This window comes from Mytilus edulis, chromosome 9, assembly GCF_963676685.1.
Source record: "Mytilus edulis chromosome 9, xbMytEdul2.2, whole genome shotgun sequence".
Classification (NCBI taxonomy): domain Eukaryota; kingdom Metazoa; phylum Mollusca; class Bivalvia; order Mytilida; family Mytilidae; genus Mytilus; species Mytilus edulis.
This window is the reverse complement of record NC_092352.1, coordinates 36,202,693-36,216,186: the sequence shown is the minus strand read 5'-3', so window position 1 is coordinate 36,216,186 and position 13,494 is coordinate 36,202,693. Positions and strand designations below refer to the sequence as shown.

Here is a 13,494-nt window from a genome sequence, read left to right as displayed (position 1 = left end):
CAGCAGATCAGTAATTTGTATAGAAAATATTATACGAATCATAATTACATAATAACTTTGTCTTAGAAGACAAAGCTATAAAATATACATCTACAAAACAATGGTTTGAACTATTTATTTATAAAATCTATTTATGATAGAAGTTTTCATGTCAAAATTAGACCTTCTTATTCAGTGACTCATACTATAGTAAGTCATTTTTGTGTTTGAAACAAATGACAAAGATATCAACTAACTGGATCTGGATGGTAAGTATTACTTTTGATTTCACAGCACTCACTTCATACTAACAACATTTCACTTGAGCAATCTGCTAAAACATTTTACCAGTTGATCAGTTAGTTGGAGAAGAAATCTAACTGCAATTTGGTAAACTGTTTTGGCCATTGCTATTGTAATACCCCAAAGGTCACTGGATAAGCACTGTAAGACAACCAACATATAATGTATTAACCATGTTTCAAGCTTTCAGGGATAAGCCATTAAATACAAATTTAAGATTACCAGAGAAATTACTTTAGCAGAGACAAATAAGGCAAAAATGTAAGTTTAGTTCTTAGTATTTACTTATCATCTGTAAATCCATCAATGTCGAGCAACAAGTAAAACTGCAAGCTACTGCTCACTAATGATACCCCTGCCGCAACTGGATAATCTTTATAGTGTTAAAATGTTCCGTAAATAGGAAGTTGTTGAGTGATAAATCTGACAACCCATCATAATGTATAGCTGATTATATAAACCCTGAGAAAAAATTTCAGAACTCCTGAGAAAGATGTGAAGAAAATATTCATGGGATTGATGGATGGACTGATAGACAGAGGTAATACAGTATACTACTAACTTTTTTAAAGCTGGGGTACAAAAATAGTACTAGAGGTATTCACTGCCTTTTTATTTATACATACCTATCACCAGTAAATCCATCATAACAGAGACAGGAAGAGGAATTCACACCATCAATACATGTACCATTACTGCAGGTATTCAGGGAGCAGTCATTGATACTGATTTCACAATTGTGTCCTGTATACCCTATTAAACATAACAATTGAGTATTTTTTTTATGCTTTTAACAGAAAAATCTTGACCATAAGAAACTATTGAATATTCAGATACTAAATTCCATGTAAAGTTCTCATTTTTTTTGGAGTGATAGATTGCAATCAAATCTTGATTACATGATTTTTCTCCCATTATTAACTTTATTTCACCAAGCAGTCTTAAGTTTTGGTGTTTTTTTTTGTTTTTTTTTTTTTAACTTTTTATCTGAATTTACCTTGATAACATGTGCAGCTGTAACTGTTTACTCCATCCACACAGTCACCATTAACACATGGGTTACTGTCACACTCTGGTAAATTAACATCACATACACCACCTGCAAAAGAAAAAATGATAAGAAAACTATACATAAAATACAAGAGTAGAACGGAAAATATAAATGATGCAATCTTTTTTTTTGTACAAAAGATAGAACATTAGATTTTCTGAAGACATAGGCTTTGAAAAGGTGTCTTATAGACGATTTGTTTAAAACCTTTTTTTCTATAACTTTAACTTATAAAACACTAAACCTAGAAACATTATGGTTCTCGAAAGCAAAATAGAATATAAGTGTAAAACAAGGAGTTCTCCACCATTTAATTTTACTTTAAAAAATACTAACCAATAAACCCGGGCAAACAATCACAAACAAAATGTCTTCCACTGTCCATTGGCATGCAGGTACCATTATTACAAATATCATTAGAACATACTTGAGGATCTGTAATATAAAGATAATAACAAATTAAAATAATTTCTAGAAGTCATCTTTAAAACTTTAATATAACAAAAATATGTGTCCATAGGACCCAATGCCCAGATCACATTTTCATGTATAAAATGAACATATTGTACTAAGTTTCAATTTGTTGCGACCATGAATACATGGTAAAATAACCCTAATATGAGATGAATGAACAGACAAATGGACAGATAGTCAGACAGCCTTACCTTTGCTGTGGGGCATTAACAATATTCTAATATTAATACTTTTCACAAGGTTTATATGTGATAACTAGAGCAAAATGTTGCAAGTTGCAAAAAGATAACATAACTACTTCATCTAAGATTTGTATCTGAATAAAAGAACTGTACTTGCCTATTGTAACTATTGATGAGCTTATTTTTTCAATATGTGAATATTTCTATACTAAAAAATTAATTCAACTAAATCAAATTGGGTCACGGCCCCAAAATAATCATTGCTGCCTGATAATACATTTTTACACAATTCATATCTCCTTCTATTCATTATACTTTTTCAAAATAAATAAGAAAGTAAAATACCATAACACTGGTTAGCTGCAGAACTTCCTGTTGAAGCAGTAACTTGATCAGGTGGACATTCTGTACATGACTTGGACCGTGTTGTATCAGAATAAAACATCTGTGGACATGGCTGACATGGAATAAGACCTGTATGACTGTAGCTGCCTATGGGACATTCATCTGTAAATATCGTAAAACTCATCAATAAATTCTGAAAATTTCACATAAATAGTATCAGATTTCAAAAGCTATAAAAAGATATAAAGCAACCCGGCCAGATCATTTGAAATATGACAGTTCATTAATTGAACAACCTTTTGTAAAAATGTCAACCAGTATTCTGGAGATTCATTATTATTTACGGGATATCAATTTTTGTGGATTTCACAGGTAAAATTGATTAAAGAAGTACAAATGTTCTATAGGCCTGTATGAATATTTGGAAATTAAATTAAAAGCATAAAAGGAGTAGGTCTGGTAAGGATCGATTTTGGCCTCAAATTTCAGGTTCATCTGACGAAAGATTTTGACCACTTTTTAAACACTTAAGTGTCTATTTTATTTGAATTAATTAGTTTATGTGAAAGTTTTTAACAGATTTAGTAATTAACAAGAATGTGTCCTCAGTACACGAATGCCCCACTCGCACTATCATTTTCCATGTTCAGTGGACCGTGAAATTGGGGTAAAAACTCTAATTTGGCATTAAAATTAGAAAGATCATATCATAGGGGACATGTGTACTAAGTTTGAAGTCGATTGGACTTAAACTTCATCAAAAACTACCTTGACCAAAAACTTTAACCTGAAGCGGGACAGACGGACGGACGGACGGACGGACGGACGGACGAACGAACGGACGGACGGACGGACGCACAGACCAGAAAACATAATGCCCCTCTACTATCGTAGGTGGGGCATAAAAACGATCCGATTCAAGCTCAAATATGAAAAGTCTACCTAATATGCTGAAAAATGTCACTTTTCAGATGGTTTTTGGTAAAAATGAAAGTGGCCACATCCGTGTTCATCCTCAACCTTTATATATGTTATGTATTATCATAAAATACAACTTACATTTCAATATTAAGGATGAACACGAATGCGGCCACTTTCGTTTTACACGAAAACCGTCTAAAATTTAACTAAAATGCTAGAATTATGAGGATTACAGTAATTTAGCATGACTTAATGGTGCTAGTAAAATGTACCGGATATATGTGCATTGTTTTGTCAAAAACAGCCCATATTTATGGAGCAGAAGCATTCTACTGTCCAATAAATAACTAAAGGTTTACATTTTAACAATTTTGTAAAACTGCTATATTTTGGGGCCAAAAAGGGGTCTTACTGAACCTACTCCTTTAATATCCTTGAAAATTCAGTTTTTCTTCAATCCATAAAAGTAAATTAAAACATAGTATTACAGTAAATAGAACTACATTTTGTACCATAATACAATATTCAATAATCAGTTGTATTTTGATTTCTGTTAAACTTACCAATACAACCATGTAGACTGTTTGTCCCTGTACTTAAGGTTGAATTCCCTGGTGGACAAGACTGACATATAGTAGAATTATAAGTATCTGTGTAGGTACCAAAAGAACATTTGGTACAGGGTTGTAATCCAGTTGGGGAATATTCTCCTGGTTTACACAGATCTGAAAAAGATAACAAAATATTCAAACCATTGTTTGATTTGCTGCAATGTGTTCAAGATATTGGTTTTTTGAATTTCAAAGTTCTTCAGTACAGAAAAAAATCGACTGGAACACAAAGGGGAAAAAATTATACTTGTGTTATTGTCTGGAAACCTAATGTCATCAGAAAACCAGGACAAGGACATTGTCATACCATTATATGGCAGAAATTTTTTGCAGAAGTATAAAAAACCCAGAAGTAACTTTTGTTTGAACTGTATAAAACTTTTAATCGATAGCTTTTAAAAAGCAGTCTGCAATGTATTTATGTTTTATGAGCATAAATGAGTTTGAAATACCTGTGTCCTTGAAATAAGAGTTAAGAATATATAATATGCAGGATACATGAACATCACTCAGTCAGGATTCTACTTCGTCAAAATTATCTCCCCATTACGCCAGTTAATTTTCACAATCGTAGAAAAGGATGCCATTGCAGGGATGACGCACTGCCAATTTTGCTCTTGAAAACCAATATATTTATCCGCATAGAACCATTACGATCCTTATATGTCAGTTTTATTTTAAAATACAAATATATCTCCTGGCTAATGAGCATCAGTTAATGATCTTGTCTGCATTGATTCAACTTAAAACTATTGTCTAATCGGTTGTCAGGTGGAATTTTTGAAAATTCATAAACATTTAAAAAAATTCTAATCAAATATTTCATGGAATGGCAGACTAGATTTTTTTAGTGGTTAAAGACTATAAACCTTTGTTATCACACCCAAAATTTATAATTTTTCGAAGATATGCATTTTCATCATCCAACTTGAAAGACTGTCGTCAAGTACTTTTAGTAAAAAAAAATAGCTATTCGAACACACCTACTCTGTTTTAATGATTCATTAGATAGGTATTTCACTTGACCCATATATTTCTTAGTACTGTGATTTTTTTATGTTATAAAGTCAACCTGTAGCTTTAATATATAAAAATGATAGAATCTGAAGCGAGATGATGTATCAAATATTCTTGCTTTGTACGTTTTCAAGACAAAATATTCAACTCAAACACGCCCTACCATAAAAAGGTGCACTCAAGTTTCTCTTTTTGATACAATTGTTACCCATTTTTTTAGAATTTTTTTTTGAGTCACATAATGGAAGGGGAGACACGAAAATTAGAAAATTACTGAACTAATAGATTAAAATGTTCTTCGTCCGTGGTATTTTTTTTTTTAAATCGGAGGTTATGCATTTTCTACATCCAACTTGATAGATACCCATGTCATCGACTTGATATCTAATTGTTGTGCTTAACTATGTAATAGATAAATTGAAATCTTATGCAAATGTTTTTTTTTAAATATAACAATTCGTTATTGAGAAGAAAATTGTCATTTTATTTCTATCTTATAACTTTTAATTTTTTTGTTACTATAGTAAACATTACAGTAAGCATTTATCGCCTTCACTAACAAAGAGCTTCGATTCTTTTGTTCTATATTTCAATTGGGTTTCAGACTGCACTTAGAAGTTTTTTCCAAGGATTCTGTTTAATGCATCATATTGAGTGCAAAACTGACAATAAGAAATATAATACCTAAACAAACTGAACTATCTTCTGTACAAGGCATACATTCTCTAGGTATTATGTCCTGTGTTACTGGACAAACCTCACACTGTCCGCTTGTCTGATTACTAAAGGTACCTTTATGGCAATATGCTGTAATGAAAATTACACAAATTACAGAATATATATCTTCTCTATAGTTGACTAGCACAGAGTCACATGTTAGCTTTATTAGATATACATGATAGATGGTAGACCAGACAAACTGAACATAATTGTCAAATAATTGGCCAGAAGTACAATCCAGATTTGTCAGAGCTGTTTTAACATTTGTTTATATGAAAAGAAATTAATAAAGACAAGAAGATGTAATTCGAGCAATCATTGTGCAGTTTTTATAACAATTAAGTGACTGGGGTAGTATTGCAAAAATAAGAATTCAATGTGCAGTTTAATAACATTTCGTGAAATTGCAATAAATAATCTCACATTTTTGTTCACTTTACAAAAATAAATGCACACAATAGTTTTAAAATTTACAGTAAAACAAGAATGTGTCCCCAGTACATGGATGCCCCATCTGCACTATCATTTTCTATGTTCGGTGGACCGTAAAAATGGGGGAAAATCTCTAATTTGGCATTAACATTGGAAAAATCATATCATAGGAAACATGTGTACTAAGTTTCAAGTTGATTGGACTTCAACTTCATCTAAAACTACCTCGAACAAAAATGTAACCTGAATTAGATGAAAGGACGGATGGACGGACGGACGACTGAACGAACGAACCAACGAACGACAAGACCAGAAAACATAATGCACATAAATGGGGCATAAAAATAAGAATACATACTACAGTATTTACTGGTTCTATTCAGGACTGTAAAATTACTTTCACAAAGGTAGTCCTGAGTGGTCTCCTCTTCAATGAATATAAGTTCTAACTCTTCACAACCAGAGGGAGCCAATGTAAGGTTTCCAGCATCTATCATCTTTTGTGCACTCAAATTACCAAAGAGTTTCATACAATCAAAATCCAATGTCTTAAAATTCATAAACATGACAGATATATCCACAACCAATACGTCCTGAAATAAAAACCAAAAAGTAAAGTTTTGTCAAGTTTTATGCCATATGCATGCAACAATCTTCTGGTCTTGCAAGGGATCTTTACACTTTAGAGCATAATTATCCTTATCGGTACTCAGACTCAGTAATTAACCAATCAAAATACTTGATTTTGTGTTTCGAGCATAAAGTATTGAGTACAGCTTTATGACCAAAGGCCCTTTGCTCAATATTGGAGATGCTTAAGAACTGAAAACATTTTTGTACTTTTCACAAAATAAAATGTTGTTTTAGTCTGAAATAATTTCACCTGAAGATTGATTTTGTTAAGATTACCCAAGGCACTCATTGCTTCCTCCAGCAATGAAATAGATCTCCATGATATTATAAGAAAGTATAGAAAAATGTTTAACAAATCAATCAAAAAAGCCGAGTAACCTTTGTTAGATCTAAATGGTTATCTGTATCACACCTTCAAAGTAACATGGCAAATGTATATTTCAACCAACACTTTATTACAGAGGAACAACAAATTAACTATACCGTATAGTGGGTAATTTTCGCAGGTTTAAAATTTCACGATTTTCATTGGATAAGGTTTACGAACAATTTTGACGGTTACTTTTTTGGCGGATTCAAAACTGTAATCAATACAATTGCATGCACACTTTTAAATTGGCGTAATTTATTTTGGCGATTTTGTTCTATCGCGAAAATAAGCAAAAATTTACACACCACGAAAATAACCCGCTATAACGGTATATTTGCAGTGTACCATGCAGAAATTTCTCTCCAAAATACATTTACTACCTGATTGAGAGTAATGCTTGGCAAAAGCATAAAACTGTCACTACATACTGCCACTGATAGATTCTGTATTTTATGAAAAAGTTCTGTTCCATACTTTTTCGGACAGTCATCTTGATACGAATGCACATTTGTAACACTGTAAACTACTTTAATTTTGTACTTTGGAATCTGGTCATCTCCTAAATAATACAAAAACTTTATTAACATGTTTGTAAGCTCTGATAGTGTACATTTTTGGTATCTGTTAATTCCAATGATCTTATCCTATTGAAAATCCCCCACTTAATTACTTGACAGTGATGGTATTTTCACACATCTAAAGACGTGGCCATAAAGACATTGATTTATATTTATTTTAAAGTACATAGTATAAAATATGGCACCAATTACACTTATCCTGATATTCTTACATTTTCTAACATTCCTCAAAGAGGAATTATTTTTTCATTATTTCTTACATAATGTATGATCAATATTCAGATTATATAATATAACAAATTTTCGCAAACATAAAACATACAAACTAGTGAACATTGTGTATCTCTAGAAAACTGGGAGAACATAAAGCATACAAAATCTTGTTTTTTTTCAATTAAAATACAGCTTGTAAGTGGCATCTCCCTAAACTATAATTAAATCTGCTTTTTGTTTTTGCTTTCCTAAGAATGCTAATAAAAACAACTTACTGGTAGCTTCATAAGTAAAGTTGCATGCTACAGTGTTGCCATTGGAACCATGTGCTGTAGCTTTGACCTCAACATGTTCCTTTATCTTGATACTAGTACCCAATGGTGGCTGGTATGTTATATGTGTGGCACTACTAGAGGCCACAACACCTATACTGTTGTATGTTATATTGACAACATCACTGCTAGTAGCATATGGGACATAGACCACATCTACAGGACATCTGATTGTGAGAGGATGTGTGTCTAAAACAAACAAATAGTACTACTGAATGCAATATTAAAGCTATAAATGGGAGTAGTATTTGACATTGAGTACTTAAAATCATTTGACATAGAAGAAATATGTTTACCTGGTTGTCTTATCCAGTGGCTAATATAACAAAATCAAATGGTTGTCTTATCCAGTGGCTAATATAACAAAATCAAAAGATTGATGAACATTTATTCATAATGTATATACTACTGTGGCTTCATATATTTTTGTCGATACCAATTTTCATGGACTGAGAAAAAATGTACTTGCTGGATACAATTCTAATGTTTCTCAGTCTTGGAAATAAGGTTAGCAGTATTCGAAAACTATCCTACCATATACCAAAATTTAGCCAATAATAAAAATCTCAATGTTTCAGACTTCAAGTAAAATACCAGTATTTGAAATCTATCATGTACCAAAAAGACTACAGTAACTGTAAATGGTACAAAGGAGAATAATGTTTAAGCATTACCTATCAATATAACATGGATTTCACACGGTTCAGAGTTTCCTGACCCATCCTGAGCAGTAAATGTTACAGTGGTGTTCTAAAATATACAATTTATACCAGTATTAATAAATCTGCTAGTTAAGTAATACAACAGAGATAGTGAAATTCTTTCTATCAAAAAAAAAATTCTTCAATGCCATGAACTGTTTTATGCAAGTTACATTTTTAAGAAATAAATATTGCTCTTTGTTTCAGCTTTTTTGTATCGAAACCTACAGTGTCATGTAGAATTTACAATAATATTGAACAATTGCAAAAACATTGATTAACACATCCACTGTATTATGCTGTAGTTTATTTAAAGTTATTTTCATTTTCACCCCTCCGTGAAACAAATAATTTCCATTCATTTGATGTGTTTGAGATTTTGATTCTGACATTTAATTAGGGACTTTCCAATTTGAATTTTCCTCAGAGTTCAGTATTTTTGTGATTTAACATTTTGCTCAACTTAGTACTTTATTTTAAAATATATCTTATGACAACAAAAATTATGACATACATGACGATGGTTCGTAGTCAGTATTGTTTGTTTTGAAATGTTACCTCTCTAAACAGATATGGCTGTCTAAAATCCTCAGGTGTGATTGTTATCTTTGGACTGATACCAGAGTTATCTACTGCTATTGGTTGACTTATGTTCACAAATACTGGTCCCCACAGTTCTTTGATGACTATGATATCTTTTGTTGGACAGTTCTGGAATACTGGTGGCTTTACATCTGTTAAAAAAAATTCTACTTACAGCTTACTTGAAAAGAAGTTTCCATGAAACTGATAAAAGTGAATTACTAATCCTTAAAAAAAAGAAACAACCTTAAGCTTACCAGCCATGAATTGATGGCCTATAACATAGCATGTTTTGAAATTTTATAAATATATAGGACAAAAGAACCAAACTGGGGTATGAAACGGCAATAATTTAAATCAAAGTATACACTTGTTACCTTGCTGATTATCTCTCATTTTTTGCAAATATTTTTGCAATGCTTTTACAGCAAACTATCATTTATTCAAGAATGTATTCAACCTCTATGCCTTATCATACTCAATATGGATTTAAAAGTAGCAGTTGCTTTCTGTTTACATAATCTGATCATTTCACATTTGAAGCAAACATAATTATTTAAATCATTACCAGATCTCATAGAATCCAGATACAAAGTAAAAAGAAAAGATAACTCTTATAAAAAGAATGTTTATAGACAATGTCATGTTGGACCATTTACCTATACAATTAGGGACGGATGAATTCCAGAATGCTGTTGTTGTTGTAAGTACTTCCACTGATCTCTTCTCTCTATTCATTCCAGTAAGTAAAGCTGATCTTTTCTTTCTCTTCTTTCTTCCATCTGACAAAAAAGAATAAATTTAACTTTAATTAAATAAAAAAGAATAAATTTTGTGCAAACAACCATTTTTAATTTCATTTTTTTTTAGGCAAGGATGTTAATATTAATGAATATGAAATTTTGATTTGTCCTCACCATCAGCATTTCTCAGTGTATACTAAAAATTCAGTCAATTAAATCTGTATTTCTTCATTTACTTAAAAATCACACAATAATTAGATGAGATTTTGCATTATTATATCTAAACAGAATATAATTTTCATGACAATTATGATGAAAAAAGTAAACCAACACCAGGAACTGATTTATAATAATAAATAAATAATAATATCTACATGTAAGTATTAATTATTGAGGCATTACAGATAAGCTAAAAGATGTATCTGATATACAATTTCCAACTTCTTCAATCAATTAAAAAAAAATGTTTTAGTTAATTGTAAATAATGTGAAAAATCATATTTTTTAAAAGTTTTTGTTATAAATTGTTTTTGTCACAGAACGTATTCTGTCATCAGAATTAAAAAAGATTTGTTAAAAAGATTTGTTCTTGAATCAACATGAATCTCTCTCTCGTACATGTGAGTAATGAAAAAAGTGTGACAAGACATGTTTATTTATACCAGACATACTGGTATATAGAATATAAAATTGTACAAGGATAAAAGTGAATTAAATAAGATACTAGAAAGATAAATAAGGGAATGTAAAAAAAGATGAGGGAAGTGAAATCTTAAATATAAAAACTTGGCATAAATATGATGACACAAAGACAAATGTCAAAAGTTAAGGACTAAACAAAAGTAGATCTAGACAATGTCATCAGATTATCATATATAAATGTAACAAACTATAACAATATTCATATAATGAATTGCTTGTCATTAATATAAAAACTATTTGAATGGCAGAGTTTAAATTTGTTAGGCAATGTTAATTTTTTTTAAGGTTAAATCTATAAAGCTGAATATATTTCTGTGAGGCAATACCTTGCCAGTCAAGAAAAGACGTTTGTTCATTGCACAGATTGTCGGCACAACAATAAATACATGTGGTATCATATTGAGTAGGGTCGCATGCAATGTCAACCAGACTAGCTTCACACAAAATGGCACACTTCTTTGTTATCATAGCTTTCTTCTTCAAATACACAACCAGAGTTTGACATGATTCTCCCTAAATATAAGTTTAATACTGGTATATGTATAATGTTTATCTAATTGAAGGTTAAAATATCAAAGTAAAATTTCTCTCACAAATATTAACTATTTATTTTGTAAATTAAATTAAAAATGATGCTAAAATCTACAAATCATTAGCATATTTTATATATAAAAAAACTTTTACAATATCCAAAATAAATCTATAATATTGAAATTTTTTATTTATCTTTAAGTTTATTTCAGTTAAATGAACAATTACAAAATATTTCATTTCTTGATCAGATATTCTAAAATTATATAAATTTTGATAAAAAGAAAAGACAATAACCTGTTGACATTGCTTTGTGTTCTGATTACAACTCCCATCATTCTTTTTCTGGTTGCATTCATAACATATCGGAGGATCAGTCTGTTCTGTTATTTGTGTTGAAAGTGAGGCTGTAGTTATTTGTGTTGAAAGTGAAGCTGTAGTTTCTTGTGTTGACAATGTTGATGTACTTATATGTGATGAAGTTGATGCTACAGTTGTTTGCAATGCAGTTGTATCATTTTGTTTTGTTGGTGTTGTGTCAACATGATCTGTAGTTGTTGCATCTTGTGTTATTGTTGAGGTGTCAATATGATCTGTAGTTGTTGCATCTTGTGTTATTGTTGAGGTGTCAACATGATCTGTAGTTGTTTCATTTTGTGTTATTGTTGAAGTGTCAGCATACTCTGTGGTTGTTGCATTTTGTGTTATTGTTGAAGTGTCAGCATGCTCTGTGGTTGTTGCATCTTGTGTTATTGTTGAGGTGTCAACATGATCTGTAGTTGTTGCATCTTGTGTTATTGTTGAAGTGTCAACATGTTTTTTAGTTGTTGCATCATCTTGTGCTATTGTTGAAGTGTCAACATGATCTGTAGTTGTTGCATCTTGTGTTATTGTTGAAGTGTCAGCATGCTCTGTGGTTGTTGCATCTTGTGTTATTGTTGAAGTGTCAGCATGCTCTGTGGTTGTTGCATCTTGTGTTATTGTTGAAGTGTCAGCATGCTCTGTGGTTGTTGCATTTTGTGATATTGTTGAAGTGTCAGCATGCTCTGTGGTTGTTGCATTTTGTGTTATTGTTGAAATGTCAGCATGTTCTGTGGTTGTTGCATTTTGTGTTATTGTTGAAGTGTCAGCATGGTCTGTGGTTGTTGCATTTTGTGTTATTGTTGAAGTGTCAACATGTTTTTTAGTTGTTGCATCATCTTGTGTTATTGTTGAAGTGTCAGCATGTTCTGTGGTTGTTGCATCTTGTGTTATTGTTGAAGTGTCAACATGCTCTGTGGTTGTTGCATTTTGTGTTATTGTTGAAGTGTCAACATGTTTTTTAGTTGTTGCATCATCTTGTGTTATTGTTGAAGTGTCAGCATGTTCTGTGGTTGTTGCATCTTGTGTTATTGTTGAAGTGTCAGCATGGTCTGTAGTTGTTGCATCTTGTGTTATTGTTGAAGTGTCAGCATGCTCTGTGGTTGTTGCATCTTGTGTTATTGTTGAAGTGTCAGCATGCTCTGTGGTTGTTGCATTTTGTGTTATTGTTGAAGTGTCAACATGCTCTGTGGATGTTGCATTATCATGTGCTATTGTTGAAGTGTTGACATGTTCTGTAGTTGTTGCATCATATTGTCCTATTGTTGAAGTGTCATCATGTTCTTTAATTGTTGCTTCATCTTGCACTTTTGTATAAGTCCCAACATGTTCTGTAGTTGTTACATCAACATATGATATTGTTGTAGTGTCAATATGTTTTTTAGTTGTTGCATCATGTACTACTGTTGAAGTGTCAATGGGATCTATTGTTGTAGCCACATCCAGTACTATAGTTGAAGTGTCAACATGTTCCACAGTAGTTGCCTCATCATGTGGCATTATTGTAGTGTCACCTGGTTTCTTAGTTGTTGCATCATCATGTGATGTTGTTGACGTGCCAATATATTTTGCAGTTGTTTCCTCATCTTGTACAATTGATGAAGTGTCAATGAATTTTATATTTGTTGCATCATGTTGTTCTACTGTTGATGTGCCAACATGTTCTATAGTTTTTGTATTATATTGCGATATGGTTGTAACCTTTTCTAAAGTT

The 13,494-nt window shown here is 31.4% G+C and overlaps 1 protein-coding gene across 1 annotated transcript in view; it reads right to left on the bottom strand.

Moving 5' to 3' along the window:
• LOC139489675 (uncharacterized) overlaps positions 1–13,494 on the bottom strand; it is a 146,150-nt gene that overhangs the window by 43,975 nt on the left and 88,681 nt on the right. The window contains exons 34-45 of the mRNA XM_071276331.1: positions 10,104–10,226; positions 9,421–9,596; positions 8,836–8,911; positions 8,105–8,350; positions 7,419–7,597; positions 6,394–6,628; positions 5,568–5,690; positions 3,819–3,980; positions 2,335–2,496; positions 1,670–1,768; positions 1,280–1,381; positions 909–1,035 (exon numbers count right to left, since the gene is read on the bottom strand). Of these exons, the coding sequence (XP_071132432.1) occupies positions 909–1,035; positions 1,280–1,381; positions 1,670–1,768; positions 2,335–2,496; positions 3,819–3,980; positions 5,568–5,690; positions 6,394–6,628; positions 7,419–7,597; positions 8,105–8,350; positions 8,836–8,911; positions 9,421–9,596; positions 10,104–10,226 (1,810 nt within the window). The remainder of the gene's footprint in view (positions 1–908; positions 1,036–1,279; positions 1,382–1,669; positions 1,769–2,334; positions 2,497–3,818; positions 3,981–5,567; positions 5,691–6,393; positions 6,629–7,418; positions 7,598–8,104; positions 8,351–8,835; positions 8,912–9,420; positions 9,597–10,103; positions 10,227–13,494) is intronic.